This window comes from Octopus bimaculoides, chromosome Z (assembly GCF_046866305.1).
Source record: "Octopus bimaculoides isolate indiv1 chromosome Z, ASM4686630v1, whole genome shotgun sequence".
NCBI classification, from domain to species: Eukaryota; Metazoa; Mollusca; class Cephalopoda; order Octopoda; family Octopodidae; genus Octopus; species Octopus bimaculoides.
In genome coordinates, this window is record NC_142944.1 from 36,375,124 (window position 1) to 36,393,840 (window position 18,717).

At 36.6% G+C, this 18,717-nt stretch overlaps 1 protein-coding gene across 1 annotated transcript in view; it reads left to right on the plus strand.

Annotated features, from left to right (window-relative positions):
- Positions 1-779: 779 nt before the first annotated feature.
- LOC106878849 (uncharacterized) overlaps positions 780-18,717 on the plus strand; it is a 68,256-nt gene continuing 50,318 nt past the window's right edge. Inside the window, exons 1-4 of the mRNA XM_089365332.1 lie at positions 780-1,349; positions 7,692-7,786; positions 10,760-10,897; positions 16,974-17,109. Of these exons, the coding sequence (XP_089221458.1) occupies positions 809-1,349; positions 7,692-7,786; positions 10,760-10,897; positions 16,974-17,109 (910 nt within the window). The 5' untranslated portion in view covers positions 780-808. The remainder of the gene's footprint in view (positions 1,350-7,691; positions 7,787-10,759; positions 10,898-16,973; positions 17,110-18,717) is intronic.

Here is an 18,717-nt window from a genome sequence, read left to right on the forward strand (position 1 = left end):
TATTTTTCTGATATACTAAGGTAATGGCACTGCGTGGTGATGGTGAGAGGAGAGAAATGTAACCTCGCGCTGGTAGTAGTGATGTTTTGGTGATTAATGAGGTGGTAGCGGTGAGAGAAGAAAAATGTAGGCCGATACCTCCTTAGTAAAAGACAAACATTACTACGACCATTTCTCCTACCATTCGATCTTTCATCCTCTCACCATTACCACATTCATTCTTTTACTGTTCTCACTACCTCAAGCTACCACCTTACTGAATCATTTAAACTGTAGTCTACTCTTCCCCTACCACAACATGCCACCATAAACGTATATGTTTTCACTCTTTCCGCCACCACTAAAGTGCTACCACTTCACTAAGGAACCGTACATTTTTCTACTCTTCCCGCCATCTCATCATGCTACCACGTCAGTGAAGCATGTAAACCGTCACCACTGCTATGACTACATACATTTTCATACTCTTCTCGCCACTATAACTTGCTACCACGTCTGTGAATCATTTAAATCGTTACTACTGCTGTGACTGCTTACATTTTCCTACTCTTTCCGCCACTACATCATGCTACCACGTCAGTGGATCATGTAAACCGTCACCACTGCTACAACGGCATACATTTTCTTACTCCTCCCTTCATCACAATATGCTACCACGTCAGTAGATCATGTAAATTGTCACTACTGCTATGATTACATACATTTTTTTTTACACTCTTACCGCTACTACATGCTACCACCTTATTGAATCATTTGTACTTACATTTGTTTACTCTTCCCGCTACTAGGACTGCCACCACCTTAGTAAATGACTAAAATATCACTACTACGACCACTACTCCCACCACATCCTGTTTTCATCCTCTTACTAATACCCTTACCAGCCAACGACACAGGACTACAAGCACTTCACTTAGAACCCTTACCGACGCACCCCCACCACAACACCAGAGCTATGGCCGACCTAGAACAGTGTAAAGGTATTGGGGACCCTTTGGGTTCGGTTAATCCCTTAAATGCGATTAATACAGCCACTGGACCGGCTCAGGGGCCCTCTGTAGGGGCCAGCCCTTGTATTTTCATCGTACCTAATTTGTCACAGGTCTCAAGGAGCCGAAATAATGCGTTAAATGTGGAAAACTGCGGGATTAATAATGGCGCATGTGTAAACGTCGGGGTTAATATGCTAGAAAGAGCAGTTATGAGCCCCGAAGAAGAACACGGTGAAGAAGTACAGAGCCAAGAACATCAACAACAGCAAGAGAGAGGGTTTTGCGACGGCCCTATGAGTGACGCTGATCCTGGATCGAATCCTAATGTTGATATTGTGGAAGATTCGGCCATACAAGGTAAATAAATATGCATTTTAAAATTAATATTTTATTTGTGATTAGTTTTTAAAATTAATTAACAATGTTATTTATGCTCACATACTGTGATTGTGTCTCCAAGTTGATACTATTATATTTATTATGCTTTTGGAGAAAATACTAATTAAATTTAAATTTTAGAAAGTGTTTTATTTTAAGGTTTAATTCTCTAATAATACTTATTATCTTTTAAAATTAATTAACGTTTAATTTACAGATAATAAGGCGGTTTCTGGACGTCCTATAAAATATCTTTGATGATTTTCCGTATCCTGGGGTCGATGTAAATGTAGTCAATTAAAATTTCAACAATTTCTCTAAGTTGATTAAATGCTTTTAACAGAGTATGATTGCATAAACAACAGAAAGGAGTGGTTTTGTTGGGGGTTTTGTTTACTGTAACGATTTTCAGGTTCGAATCTTGATGAAATTGGTCTCTATTGGGGGCAGATGATAATATTAAAATTTTCTTATAGTTAATTAATGTTTTATAAATGTAAATAACAGAGTATAATTGCTCACACTACAAAAAGGAGTGGTTTTGTTTACGATAACTATTCACAGGTTTTAATTTGGTGAAATAGATCTATATTGGGGGCAAAGAATAATTAAAATCATTTTTAGTTAAATAATGTTTTATAATGTAATTAAAAGTATAAGTTGCATAAACAACAAAAAGGAGTGGTTTTGTTTACGATAACGATTCGTAGGTTCGAATCCTGATGAAATCGGTCAATATTGGGACTTGAAGGAAAGGATATTAGTTTTTTTTTCTTTTCATTTGATTAATGTTTTATAAATGTAATTAACAAAGTATAATCGCATAAACAACATCAACAAAGAAAAGTGGCTTTGTTGTTCTGTTTTTGATAACGATGCTGGGGTTCGAATCTCCCGGTAAATCATTCGGTATTGGGAGTAACGAAAAATAAATAATTTTGTTTAATAAATGCTTTATAAATAAATGTAACAGAGTACAGTTTGCATTAACAAATAAAATAAAGATTTTGTGCTAGACTTATCCTGTCATGAAAATTTGCTTGTTTCAAATTCTGATGTTTCTATTGATATTGTGGGGCCAAAAAGTTTCGCTTATGTCATATTGAAAACAGCAACAGGTGTTTTGATTTCCATATTTCCTCATGAAACAGTTTATGCATTATATTTAAATTCATTGTGTATTTTTATATATTAAGTTATGTTTAATTTTTAACTGTTGAAGCAGCTATAGAACATGGACTTAAAACATCTGAAGTGTTTGATTTTTTTTATTATTATTATTAAATATAAGTGAAATACTTAATTTAAAAAATAAATTTTTGTTAATATTTTAGTAAGCCCTTACACTGTAGCATGAAATTGCCCATTTTGAGGTTTGTGGTCTTGCAGGTTGCATGAAGAAATTCACCCAGTACACTATGTAAAGTGGATGGTATTAGGAAGGGCATCCAGCTGTTGAAGCTATGCCAAAGCAGAGACTGGAACCATTGGATCCTGTCAGACTGTCCTGTCCATGCCAGCATGGAATATGGACATTAATTGATGAAGATAATAAAAACGATAATCTTATTTACAACAAGAGTAAGGATAATGCAATAAATTAGAGTTAGCATTTTGAGTTGATATGTGTTGTCATTGTCTTTTAACATAACATCTTTCATACTGGTGTAGGTTGGATTATTTGACAATATCTAACAGATCAGGGGACTGTATCAAGCTCCAGTGTCTTTCTTGGCATGGTTTCTAAATTTGGATGCCCTTCCTAGTGCCAATCACTTTACAGAATGTAGTGGGTGTCTTTTTCATGGTACCAGTACTAGTGGGCTCACTAAGTAACTACCAAGACAAACTCCGAGACAAGAGTAGGGTGCAGTATTGAAGAAGTGGCTTTATGCAAAGGTTATGAGGGGTTTAAGTATGAAAGAGGTCAGAGCAGAACAGATTTCTTGCTGTAGGGAAGCTACATGGTTACTCACATTTTAGAAGAAAGGATGACAGCTGGAAGAATATATATATATATATATATATATATATATTCTTCCAGCTGTCATCCTCTCTTCTAAAATGTGATAACCATCCTTTAACATTCATCTTTTGCGGTAGCATGATTGGATGGTTCAGCAGTATCTGATGGGTTCAAGGACAGCATTATGCTCCAGTGTCTGCTTTTATATGGTTTCTGCAGTTGAATGCCCCTCCTAATGCCAACCATTTTATGATGTGCACTGAGTGCTTTTTTATGTAGCACCAACACTAGTGAGATTACTAAATAACTCACAAGACAAGAATCCTCTGCTAAGTGGTGCTATAATAGAGAGAGAGAGATGTCTTTATGCTAGATGAGAGACAAGTATGAGAAAAAAATGCCAGGTTTCTTGCTGTAGAAGCACCAAAAAGTTACATTATAGAAGTGACTGGGAAGGAGGTGGAAAGAGATAAAAATAGTGTTCATGAAGTGTCAGGGTGGACCCTGAAAGTAGATAAATGGGGACAAAGGAACAAGGAGTGAATGTGCTACTAGCACACTGAACATATTTTACTTTTAATCATCACCGTCATTTTAACATCCACTTTTCTATACTTGCATATGTCATGCAAGAGTAATTTGGGGAAGAATTTTCTATAGCCAGGTGTCCTTACTGTTGGCAACCCCCACCTGTTTCTAAGTGAGTTAATAAAACTCACAGTGTATCAAACAACAAACAGTCTGGACATGCTTTTGTGGTAGACTGCAAACAAATGACATGACAATGATGCCATCATTGAGGCCATTGTTTACAACTCGCAAATGTGTGTAAGGACAAGGGGAAAAACAAACACACACATATACATATATAGGTGAAAGCATTGTTGGGTGGTTAAGAGGCTTACTTCACAACCATGTGGTTTCTGGTTCAGTTCCATGTGGCACTTTGGGCAAGTGTTTCCTACTATAGTCCTGGGCAAGTCAAAGCCTTGTGAGTGAATTTGATCTGTTGTGTGTGTGTGTCTTTGCTTTGACATTACATTACATGGTGGTTGTAAATTAATGTGTTTCATTTACAATCCTCTGTGAAAAACATGTCTGGCAATATGAAAACATCACCTTGCTTGGAAACAGGTGAAGATTTGTGACAGGAAGGACATCTAGTAGTAGAAAATTTGTTTCATTAAACTCCATTCTACCCACGTAAGTATGGAAAAATGAATGTTAAAATGATGAAACAAAGAAAATATATATGACGTGCTTCTTGCAGTTTTTGTCTACCAAATTCACTCACAGGGCTTTCATTGGTCTGGGACTATAGTAGAAGACATTTGCCTAAGGTGCCATGCAGTGGGACTGAACCTGAAATCATGTGAAATCACGTCTGCATCTAATTAATTTTAGCTAAACAATGTTTTATAAATTTAGTCACAGCTGTTCTCTTATCTTGTGTTGATTTTGGAGAATTCTTGATTCTGGAGTTGGCCCCAATTGCTACCAAGTGATTGTTCATTATTATTTTAACTCTCTTCATCTCATAACATAAAGCCACCTCTTTTGAGATTTGTAGTCTTGCTTGGCGACCTTACTAGTACTGGTGGCACAAAGAAAGTATCATTATTATCATCATTTAACATCCATGTTCCATGCTAGCATGGGTTGGACAATTTTAGGGCATCTGTTGGGCCCAGGGACTACATTTTGTTCCAGTGTGAGCTTAGGCTGGATTTCAACAGCTGGTTGCTATTCCTAACATCAACCACTTTACAGCATGTACTGGGTCCTTTTTTTCTTTTGTGCCACCAGCTTTTCTGAGGTTGCCATGCAGCTTGTAAGACCACGAAGCCTGAGGATGGATAACTCTGTGCTAGGAGAATGAGTAGAGAGGAGTAAAATGTGAGAGAAAAGGGCCAGTGCAGAAAGGTTTCTTGCTGTAGAGGGGCTATATGTCTACATTTTAGAAGAGAGAGTAGGGGTGATTGAGTGGACCTGCAAAGAGATGTAAATGATAAGGTACCAAGAGTGAATGGGAGATTAGGGAATGTCTGATGCATGTCGTAAAGTGGTTGGCATTAGGAGGGGCATCTCTATTATTTGCCAAAGCAGACATTGGTGAACAATGTAGTCCTTGGACCCATCAAATTCCGTCAAGCTGTTTAACCCATGCTTGCATGGAACATGGATGTTAAATGATAATGATGACTGATGATTTTCCATGCTTGCATGTGTGACAGAATTCTTTGAGATTGACCAAGTACAATAATTATTTCCTTTTGTCTTTACATGTTTCTATGAGAAATTGGAAATGATCAATATTATTATGAAGATAACACTTGCGTAGAACTATTATGTGATGTCAAAACAAAGACTCGCAATGGCACACATAAATATATATATATATAAATTCTGTCCAAATTTTGAATAAAGAAAACAAGTGATCGAATATTATATTTAATTGAAATTCAATCATCAATGTACTTTCCCTGATTATCTATGACTTCCTTCCATCTATTTACAAGCTTTTTAATTCTATCAATGTAAAACTCTTTTGGTTTCAAAGCGAAGAACTCTGAAATGTCAGTTTCGACCTCTTCTTGGCTTGCAAAAGTTATGTCACCCAAGTGATTCTGTAAACTACGAAACAAATGGTAGCCTGTCGGGAGAATAAGGTGGATGAGGAATTTTTTCCTAATCAAGCTCTTTGATCTTTTGTGATGTGATCTTTGCAGTGTGGGTCATGCATTGTCCTGATGAAACATCACTCCTTTTCGATTCACTAAAGCTGGTCTTCTTTTCTTCAAAGCTTGGTTCAAACGCTGTAATTGCTGACAGTAGACTTGAGCATTGATTGTTGCATTAGGTGGTAATAATTCAAAGTGAATTACTCCTTTGCAATCCCACCAGATAGAGAGAAGAACCTTTTTTGCCATGAAGTTCCCTTCTCGGTTGTGGTTGAGCCTTTTCCCTTTTACCAAGCCTCTGTTTACGATGTTTAACATTTTTATAGACGATCCATTGTTCATCACCAGTCACAAGTCTATCCAAAAAGGGTAAAATGAGTTCGTGAGAATGGAGAGAAGAGCAGATGTCAACTCTGGATTTGTGGTTGCTTTCGGACAATTCATGAGGCACCCATTTTCCAAGTTGTTGGAGATGACAATGAACAGTTGTATGGTTTGAACTAAGCTCTATTGCCAATTCTTCAACTGATAATGCAGGATTTTCTTTAAGTAATGCCTCAAGTAGCTTATCATCAAGCTCAACTCGACGTCCTGTTCGATCTTCTTCAAGGCTGAAATCTCCATTTCTGAATTTTGCAAACCATTTTCTACAAGTTCTTTCATTCAAGCATTCTTTCTCATAAACTAAGTGTATGTTTCGAGTCGCTTCGGCTGCAGAGTTTCCTTTTTTGTACTCATAAAGCATTATGTGCCTCAAATGCTCTTTGGAAACTTGAATGTTAGAAAGGGTTTTAATCAAAGAAATTTTAATTCTATTATTTTGTAAAATAATATTTAATTAGTTTAAATGTACACAAATGCATAAAAATAATCTTTAATCCCTCAATTTTAAAAAAGGTAAAATCAGACAGAACTTATGGGATGACCTGATATATATATATATATATATATATATATATATAGATATTCTTTCTTCTATTCTTTTACTTGTTTCAGTCATTTGACTGTGGCCATGCTGGAGCACTGCCGTAAGGAGTTTTTTGGTCAAAGAAATTGACTCTAGTACTTATTCGATCGGTCTCTTTTGCCAGACCGCTAAGTTACGGCAATGTAAACACACCAACATCAGTTGTCAAGTGATGGTGGAGTGACAAGCATAGACACAAAGACACATGCATGCATATATATATATATATATATATATATATATAGCAGGCTTCTTTCGAGATCCACCCACAAGGCTTTGATCGGCCAAAGGCTATAGTAGAAGACACCCACCCAAGGTTCCATGTAATGGGACTGAACCCGGAACCATGTAGTTGAGAAGCAAGTTTCTTACCACACATCCATGCCTGCGTGTACATACATATATATATATATGATAGGCTTCTTTCATTGTTTGTCCTCCAGATCCACTCACATGACTTTCGTTTGGGTCTATGTGCTACACAGTGGGACTAAACCAGAAATCACACAGTTGAGAAACAAATTGCTTAACCACACAGCCATACTTGTACCTATCACAGCCTTGTCTATACCTATATGCAGCTATGCTTGTGCGTAAGTGCAGCCATGTCTGGATGTGTGTGGTTCTTAATCTGTTTAACATAAAGTTTTATCTATTTTATAACAATTGATTCATAATTACATTTTTTGTTTGTCTCTCTTACCTAGGAATCAGTGATAGTATGGCTAACAATGGGGATCAGTATTTCAATGCCACGTTTAGATCAAGTTGTCACATGACCGAATTTTCACCCATGATGATGGTAAGCAAATTTTTATATTATTATTTCCTTTTTTAAATTCTCACATTTTTCTATTAGTTTTCTGTGTTGTTTAGTGTTTTTCTGTGCCGATTATATCACACGCACTTTTAACTGTTCCAGCCTGCTAGCTGTGGCCATGCTTGTCTTAGTAAAAGTGTACAGATTGAATGTTAAACATACCTATGTATATTTTATACACACACACACACACACACACATGATGCTTGTGTGTGGGCAGAAATTTTACTTGGTAGTGAAATGTAGATTATGAATGCAGAGGACATGTGAAGGCTAGAAGAGAATGAAACTAGTGTACTCTTCTGGATGTGCAATGTTAGAGTGCATGTATGACAAAGTGCAAATGTATTGAAGGAAAAATTGGGCAGAAGAGGAATTGGATGTAATGTGCAAGAGACAAGACAATGCTTGTGTAATAGTGATGAGTATGGGTAAGTGCTGTAACGGATTACTAGGACTCCAAGCTGAGATGGTAGTTATGGAGCCAGTACAGATTTCTGATATAGTGGATTTATAATTGTTAAAAAGGACAACAGATGTTAATGTAAGGCAAGCATCTCAAGTCATATACATTATTATTATTGGAAAAGTCTTACAGCTGTTTCTGGGATATTCCATCATCGGAGACTAATAGGGAAAATGAGAAGGGTATAGATTAAAGGAATAAGGAGATGAAGAAAGAGAAGAAAAAGGAAGCATGAAAGTTCACAGTTCAACTTTCCAATCTTGTAGGAATAAGTCCTGCTTAAATCCAGATTGCACTAAGGACTTATGGACTTATTTCTACAAAATTGGGAAGTTGAACTGAACTTTATGCTTCTTTTTTCTTCTCTTTCTCCATCTCCTTATTCCTTTACTCCTGTCCTCTTTGTCGTCATTTCATTAATCTATACTCTTCTCATTTTCCCTATTTGTCTCTGATGACAGAATATCCCATACTCTGGGATATCCCAGAAACAGCTGTAAGACTTTGAAATTTTTTTCCAATAATAATAATGTATATGCCTTGAGATGTTTGCCTTGCCTTAACATTTATTGTCCTCTTTAGTATATATTCACTTCTAAATACCTCTGATCTCCACCCTTGTCACCAAGAGTTTTCCCTTCACACTTATCTTCTTTTCTCTGACCCACTCTTATTTCCTTCACAGTCCCCCAAACTGATATTTACTATCGACCATGCCACCTCCCCTGTTTTCTGTTTACTACATCACCTGACACCTCATCACCACTAGCTTCTCTTCTTTTCCAGATGAGGTGGCCATGTATCTCCTCAAGACACTTGCTTCTATCCCTCTTTCATACTCTTGCCACTCAACTAGAACATCTCTAAATTTCTAACTGTTTTTTAACTCTAAATTTTTGCTGGATCTTTAAGCTTCTATATCTTCCTTTTCTAGTGTGGTTTGTGTCTCTGAGTTATTGTAGCTTTAGATCTTAAGTCACTAAACACTAACTAATGTTGGGTTGTACATTCTTCATCAAGGAAGTACTTTACATTCTCAACCATTTATCTATCTCACTTTCTGAATGTAGTCAATCTGGCTTGTGTGTCCACCAGATTCATAGGTGATCAGGTGGCTGTCTGGTTTCCTGAAATTACTGTAGCAGATCATTAAGTCATTTGCACCATGAAACTCCGAGAGCCTTTTTTCCACCCCTCTTTTAGAACCAAACCCTTATACACACAATAGAATCCCACAGGATGCTGCTCAGCATATTCATTCAAGTCACCAGCCATGAAGATAAAGTCACTGTCATTTGTTATCAGGAAAGGTGTTGCATGGATATGATTTTAAGAGGTTTGCTATCAAACCCTATGGTTTTGTATTCACTCCTGCTGTGTGTCACCTTGGGCAACTGTATTCTACTATAGCCCCAAGCCAACCACAGCCATGTGAGTGGGTTTGGCAGATGAAAATTGAAATATGTTTGTGTGTATAGTGTATATGTGTGTGTGTGCATGTATTTAATATATATGTGTGTGTGTATATATGTTTATGTATATATATATATATATATAAATACCCAAATGTATGTACAATCTCATGTCTCAGACCTACACTAATACATATGTGTGTGTGTATGTGTGTGTATGTATGTATATATATATGTATATATATATATATATATATATATATATATATATATATATATATATATATATATATATATATATATACACATACACACACACACACACATACAATCTTTACACTAGGCATATTTAATGTCTGAATCAATGAATTATATAGTAGGCACAGACATGGCTGTATAGTTAAGACATTTGCTTTGCAACCTTCTGGTTTAGGTTCAGCCCCACTGCTGAGCAAGTGTTTTCTGTTATAGCCCCAAGCCAACCAATACCTTGTAAGTGAATTGAATTTGGTCAACAGAATCAGTGGGGAAACATGTCATATATATCATTTTGTACTGTTGGTCCCTACACATTTTTGTACTCTCATTTTTTTTTCCTCTCAATCCATTCTGTCATAGTGCATAGACTCAAAACGTAAAAAAAGACTTTTCCTTTCTTCCTGAGCATCAAACTAATACATCTGCTTGTTGTTCCCTCACCTGTCTTCATCTTTTGTTTTCTGCAAATTTGACCTATAATTATATATATATATATATATATATATATATATATATATTATCTGTGTGTGTTTGTGTTTGTCCTCCCACTGCTTGACAACTGGTGTTAGTTTGATTTCGTCCCCATACCATAGCAGTCTGGCAAAGGAGAGAGACTGCTTTGCCAGTCTCTCTCTGGCAAAGCAGAGAGAGGCTGTACCAGACTTTAAAAAAAAAACTACCATGGTTGATCTGTTCAACTAAAAGTTCCTTCAAGACAGTGCCCCAGCATGGCCACAGTGCAATGACTGAAACAAGTAAAAGATAAAAGAATGATTAAAATAATTAATCACTTTTAAGTCCTTTCTTGTCTCATTGCAGAGACAACGAGCTCGCGTACGCAGTAACTTTTCAGGACAGCTCCCTCAGACTGTGAAAACCTTCTTACCAGGTCGCGTCGACGAAAATATATCAGAAAACTTTGCTGCACTCAATCTTTCTAACTCCAGTCCAAGTCACGTGAGACAATTTATTTAATTTTTTTTCATGTTGTGTTTGCATCTCTCTTTCTCTCTCTCTCATGTGTTCCCTACTGTCCCACTCAAAACATCCTCTCTATATTTTCTGATCTATCTCTCTTTCTCCTCTGAACTACATCTTAGGACTTTCAAACCTCATCTTTAATACCCTTTATTTTCTGCTTTCATTTTCAACACCTTCTCACACCTACTGTCAATGTGCTCCCATCACATTTTCTTCACTCACTGTAGCCAACCCTACATACCTCTAACATCTATCTCTGTCACTGTACATCTCTCTCACCCACTACTTTCCCATTTTGCACATCATTTCCTATTTTCTGATGTATATACAGGGTTTTTATACTGCTGCTCTTCACTCTTCCTGTACTGCTACTTATCACCTCCTTCCCGAGCCATTCTTATGTCTTTCATTTCTCCCCTCCCATATTGATATTCACTTTTTACCACACAACTATCCAAGTTCCATTCATTATATTCACCTCCACACTTACCCACTGTTACTCTCATCTCAGTTGTCAATGAACTTTTTGGTATTCTCTCTTTGTACTCACCTTGTATCTTCAGAGTATTCTCCGAAAACCTCATCACCACCACCACTGTCTTCTTTCCAGCTACTTCCACTCTCCCTTAAATAATACAGAGTAGCCATGTATTTCCTCTGCAGAAAGACACCTGTACCTGACCTTCCATTACCTGGTATAACACCTCTCAATACCTGGTATAACGCCTCTCTACTACAACCCCACTCAGCCAGGGGAGCTTTTTCATTGTCTTGTTAGTTACTTGGTGACTTCACAAATGTCTTTTACAAAATGTGGTTGATGTTAGGAATGGCATCCAACTATAGAACCTATGCCAAAGCAGACATTGGAGCTTGGTGCAGTCCTCTGGCTCATTGGATCCCATCAAATTACCTAACCCATGCCATCATGGAAAATGGATGTTAAATGTTGGTGTATGTGACCCTTATTAGGGTGCTGAAAGGCATTTGTTTTCCATGCTAGTATAGGGGAATATAGGGGAAGATGAATGAATTATTGATTTATTGCTGCCTTTCCCATTCACTAAACATTACCTCTTTTACAAAGGTTATTGACTTCATCATAATCATCTTTTAACATCCATATTTCATGCTGGCATGGGCTGGATGGTGATAGGATCTGAAGTGCTGGAGGACTGCGTCATCCTACAGTATTGGCTTTGGTATAGTTTCTAAGGCTGGATGCTCTTCCTAACACCAACCAGTTTATAGAGTGTACTAGGTACTTTTGTAATGGCACTAGTACTAGCGAGTTCACCATGCAGTCTGCAAGACTAAGATCCCCTTCAAGTGAGTGGGGGCAGCAGTAGAGAAAAAGGTGGTTTTATGCTAGGAAATGAAGGGTTAAAGTATGAAGGAAGGACCAGAACCAAACTGAGTTCATATACATTAGCTACATGTCTATAGAAGAGTGTGTGGGGTTAATGAGGGTTGGGCTGGAAAGAAAGATAGTGGAGATGAGGTTTCTAGGTTTACCCTCAAAGTACATGAAGGGAAATAGAAACAAAAAAGAATGTAATACCTACTCCAGGATTTTACTGGTATTTTATTTTGTCAACCCCAGAATGGTGAAAGGTAGAATTAGTCTTTGTTTTCCAATATAATTCCAGACTCTTGTACTTATATGTATATACTATTTTTTGCACATGGACAACACATATTGTTTAGCAAAGAGTTACTATATTTTCCAGTATATAAGATACACTTCTATTTTACAAATATATTTTGTGGAAAAACAAATATAGTACGTTTCATCAGACACTTATTGAGATATTTTTAAACTGGTTTTGTCAGGGGAAAATGTATGATTCTGTTCAAGTAAAGAGAATATTGTGACAAGTTATTTGAATAAAATATGATACCATAAATTAATCATTAAAAAATTACATTATGGCACTATCATATTTTAGTTTTATCTTCTTTCAGATCAACTGTGTACCTGTTTGTCTTTTGCTTAAGAGAATTACCATACTCGTATTTGTAAAACTTGTATCTCAGGTTGTGATGTTTTGTATAAATGTAATCAGCCACTAGGGTAGCTCACCATTGCTATGGTTTTAGTTGTCATCTTTTCATTACAAATAGTTAACAGATGGATGAAATTTTAACATTTCTCGTTTTAGGAGAATTTCCATTTAGATAATTAAAAATATTTCTTAAAAGTAACAAAGTTACTAAATGATATAAAATTCATCAAGAGAGGGTTATGGATGCTGAGAAAGGTGGTGTAATGAGATGATGTGACTTGCCCACATAACTGCCAAAATACTGAAAGACTGATATTTTGGCTCTGCTTTCAATAATTTATAATCAGAAAAGGTGTCAAGCTGGCAGATCTGTCAGCATGCTGGGCAAAGTGCTTTGCTGCATTTCATCCCTCCTTATGTTCTGAGTTAAAATTTCACCAAGGTTGACTTTGCCTTTCATCTTTTTGGATTCAATAAAATAAGTACCATTTGAACACTGGGGTCAATGTAATCGACTTAACTTCTTCCTCCAAACTTGCTGACTTTGTGCCAAAATGTGAAATCAATATTTTATTATCAGTAGCTATTATAATGCCTGGCAGACTTAGACGCTCTTCAAGTTCTCTAGCAAGTCCTGCAAGCACACATATGTCTGTAAATATGTCTCGCATTAGACACAAAGTAGTTTTTTGATATATATATATATTTTTAAATAGGGTATAAAAGTGCCTCTTACATGCTGGCAAATATGGTACCTTGAAAATTACCAATGCATCTTCCACAATTTTAGTTGAGAAGTTGTTTCTGTGGTTTTCTGAAATCAACAGGATGGTTGGTAGCAGATGTAGTCAGGTGCTTGTAGCTGGTAAGTGGTCAGTAGTGGCAGGTATTCTATGATCACTTCAGCATGTGGCTTGAATAAAGCAAAGAGCTTAGTGTTATGTACTACAATAAAACCTGACAGCAAACCACTAGATAAGTAATTATTGTCTGGTGATTTCACTCAATGATGGTGGGCTTGTTCACTCCACCATTTTACCTGTCAAACACTGTTCAGATAGAGCTTTAGTAAGTATAATAATCTTTTTCCTAGAATTACATTTCCAAAATTGGGGTGCATCTTCCATGATGCTGCATCTATCATGCTGCAAAATATGGTGTGTACTGGATAAGGAATATGGTTTAAAACAAAGAAATCACACAGTATTAGGACAAAATCCCCTGGCAGTCAATATCTCACAGGATATTGTTCTTTCCTTACAATAAAAATGTTTTAGGAAAGTAAAATTTTATTAAAAAAAAATATTAAAATATTTATTAGTTGATATATTTGCGTTAAATTTGTCCAGTGGGATTTTGTCCTGATACCAAATCACAGTCTGATTCTTGTCAAAGTTTGGCAGAAGCATTGGAAGTTCAAAATGGCAGGGAAACCATGCCAACAGTTAAAGACAAAGCTGTAAAAAGTTTAGTACAAAGGTATGTTAACTTGTCTGTTAAGAGTAGAAGATTGAGAGCCTGGCACAAACAGAGGATGGATTAAAGGTGATAAGTCAAAATTACTGGGCAAATACAAAATTTGGTGCTTGCAATTTGATCTGTATTTCTACTTTGCTTGGCCTCTGATCCTATACAAAGTGACACTGTTGAGAGTAGAGATCATGCAGTACTTACATTAGGAAATGGCTTGGTTTACCTTCTATGATTAACAGTTCTATGCTATATGGAAAGAGAGGATCTCCTCCACTACCTGTAGTATCAATTGTTGAGTTCTACAAAGCTGCAAAGATGTGACAGTCATGATGCTGAGGGAGTCCAATGCTGAAGGAGTTCCAATACCAATAAGGAAGATGCCAGATATGACAATATGGTGTGAGGAATATAAAGCTAATATACCTTGTTAAATTAACTGTTTCACATGAAGACAATAGAGTTGCAGTTCAGGTTAGGAAAAACAGGTGTTATGAAATGCTACTAGAAGTCTATATAGATGCTAGATAGAGTGCAGTACAGGTGAAAAGGAACGATAAAACCTGGCTGGAAAGGTGTTGATCCCAAAATGGGCTAAGGTCAAACATTAGTCAGTCGCTCCAATAGATGGGGGGCTAGTGTGGTGTAACGTCATCATAAAGATGACCCCAAGATGTTGCACATTCTCTCCTGATGGCTTGCGTAATCTGCTAGCATCTGGTATGAGTTTTCAATTAACTGCACTTTCACAAACAAGCTGTCTCCAAGTCTCTTTCCCTCTTTCTCACTCTCTCTCTAATATATATATATATATATATATATATGTGTGTGTGTATATATACACACGCTCACATGCATGCATACATTATCATCATCATCATTTAATGTCTGTTGACCATGCTGGGATGGGTTGGACAGTTTGACCAGTACTGGCAAGCTGGGGAATTGCACCAGATTCCAGTTTGATTTGGCATGGTTTCTACAACTGGATGCTCTTTCTAACACCAATGACTTTGCAGGGTGTGCTGGGTGCTTTTATGGGGACTTTTAATATATGTCACTGGTATCATTGACGTAAGGAAAAAATTATCAACAACACTGCTAATTGACATATTTGACACATTATAAATTAGCATGATAGCATAGCCTGGAAAAACATTGATTACATGAGAAAATGTGAGCAAGAGAAATAATATTCTTAAACTTATAAACCTGGAAAAGTACAGGACAAGTTATTACATCTGGTAAAGTAAAGGATAAAATTTGAATATTAAAAATTATTTGATTTTAATTTATAAAGTAACATTACAATTAAAAAAGGTACCATCATTTTGTTAAAATATTGGCACACTAGAATACTTAAAAGATGAGAGCCAATTATTTTTTATAACCTATTTTCAAATTTTTAATTAATTGATAATTAAAAAAATGAATTTTTTTAAAGTGCAAAAAATATTTTTGAATTATTTTTTTATTTTTAATAGAAGTAACAAGTGATAACAAATAGAAGTAATAACTTGTAGTAAAATTTTTAGTTTTAATAAAAAGTTAATATTTTCTAAATCTCAATATTTTATTTGAAATTTTATTCTTAGCTGCAATATTTTAAGTAAAAATTTTCTTAACATTATTTACATTTGATGGATATTTATCCTCATCTTGTTTGTTGTCCGTCAAATGTAAATAATGTACATAATTCCTCATCTCTTAAATATAGAACTGAAAAATTTTCTTGTTCTGTACTTTACCATATGTAATAAGTTGTCCTGAACTTTTCCAAGTGTAATAACTTGCTTTCCTGTAATTTTCCAGATTTATAATCTTAAGAATATTATTTCTCTTGCTTGCATTTTTCCATGTAATATATAATTATATAATCCAATATGTATCTAACCAAGATGATTGGATACATATACAATTCTTTTTCTCCATGGTTAGTGCAGCGGACTCGCGGTCATAGGATCGTGGTTTCGATTCCCAGACCGGGCATTGTGAGTGTTTATTGAGCGAAAACACCTAAAGCTCCATGAGGCTCCGGCAGGGGATGGTGGTGAACCCTGCTGTACTCTTCCATCACAACTTTCTCTTACTTCCTGTTTCTGTTGTGCCTGTAATTGAAAGGGTCAGCCTTGTCACACTGTGTCACGCTGAATCTCCCCGAGAACTACGTTAAGGGTACATGTGTCTGTGGAGTGCTCAGCCACTTGCACGTTAATTTCACGAGCAGGCTGTTCCGTTGATCGGATCAACTGGAACCCTCGACGTCGTAAGCGACGGAGTGCCAACAACAACAAACTTCTCCATTCATTTCTCTATCTTCTCTTTCAGAAGAAAAGTGTATACTTGGCATATTAGACATTTTCTTTTATCTATCTATTTCCTGAGTATCAAATTAATGCTAACTCTGTTTAATTTTTACCTCATATTTATTGTATTTTTTCATCTTTTACACCACATATTCCTACACACACACACACACACACACACACATACACACACACATACATTGTGACATAAATATATTATTATTCTTTTGTAACATATAAATATATTGTTATTCTTTTTTTTTATTCCAGGACACAAGTGGTGCCACAATTCGTGATTATGTTGGGAAGTCTCCCACAGCTCTTAATCACAGCTCGAGTTCGCCGTCATTCACTACATATTCACAAATGACCACTATATCTGCTCCGTCGCCTCATGTCACACCTGGTATGTGTTGTTGAAGTTTACATGTATACACATGTATAAAGCTTGTCTCACAATTGTATTTTCAGAGGCATGAAACTAATATTAGCTTGCATTTAAATCTTGTGTATATTAAATGATATATGTATCTATATGTTTAAGTATATACAAACGTATATATTTGTATATTCATATACAAGTGTGTATGTGTAATCAATATCATCTTTTAATGTTCATCTATGCTGGCAGAATCAAATGGGTCCTGATGTTCCAATGTCTACTTTGACATGGCTTTTAGGCCTAGTGCTCTTCCTAATGCCAACTACTTTACAGAGTGTACTGGGTGCATTTTTCTTGGCACAGGCACTTGTGAGGTCACCACACAGCTGGCAAGACAGATCCCCTTCAACTGAATGGGGCTATAGGGAAAAAAGGCACCTTTAAACTAGGAGCTGGTTGTGGAGGTTAAAGTGTGAGAGAAGGGGTCAAAATAGAGCAGGTTTCTTGTGGTGGAGGAGCTACATAGCTACTTACATTCTAGAAGAGTGAGTGAGAGTAATTGGGTGGACCTGGAAGTATATATTTATTTCTTTATTGCCCACAGGAGGCTAAACATAGAGGGGACAAACAAGGACAGACAAAGGGATTAAGTCGATTACGTTGACCCCAGTGTGTAATTGGTACTTAGTTAATCGACCCCGAAAGGATGAAAGGCAAAGTCAACCTCAGCGGAATTTGAACTCAGAACATAGCGGCAGACGAAATACCGCTAAGCATTTTGCCTGGCACGCTAATGATTCTGCTAACTTGCCTATTATATATAAAAGGTAAATGGTAAAAGACCCCCTTCAGTCAAGAATGCAAATGAGTTTGCACCTAGAAAGTTCCCCTTCGAGACACAAGTCCAGGCAAGGTTGTTTATGGAAGACCAGCAGTCGCCCATGTATTCCAGCCTGCCCTCTCCATGCCAAGGGAGAGGCAAAGGTTGATACAGATTGGCATTAGTGATGTTGCAACTCATTTCTACATCTGAGTGAATTGGAGCAATGTGAAATAAAGTGCCTTGCTCAAGAAGACAACACACAGCCTGGTCTGGGAATTGAACTCATTATCTCATGATTGTGAGCCTGATGTTCTAACCACTGAGCCATGCGCCTTCACACACATATATGTGTGTATATTTATATTAATATACACACACATATCATTCTCATCTTCATCTTTTAGCATCCATGTCCCATGCTGGGCATGGGTTGAAGTGTTTAATTGGATCTAGTGGATTCAAGGACTGCACTCTACTTCAATATCTGCTTTGGCTCTGTTTCTGCAGGCTGGATGCCCTTCCTAATACCCACCACTTTATAGTATGTACTGGGTGCTCTTATTTCATGCATCTCTGTTTGTAAGGCCACCACCATGCAGACTGCAAGACTGAGATCCCAAGCTATAGTAGAAGACAGTTGCCCAAGGTACTGTGTTGTGAGACTGAAAACCTTGTGGTTGCAAAGTGAGCTTCCAAACCACACAATCATGTCAGCACTTGTTGGTGAACAATATACACACATACACACAGACATATTCATACAGGAATAGACACACACACACACACACACACACCTTCACACGTATATA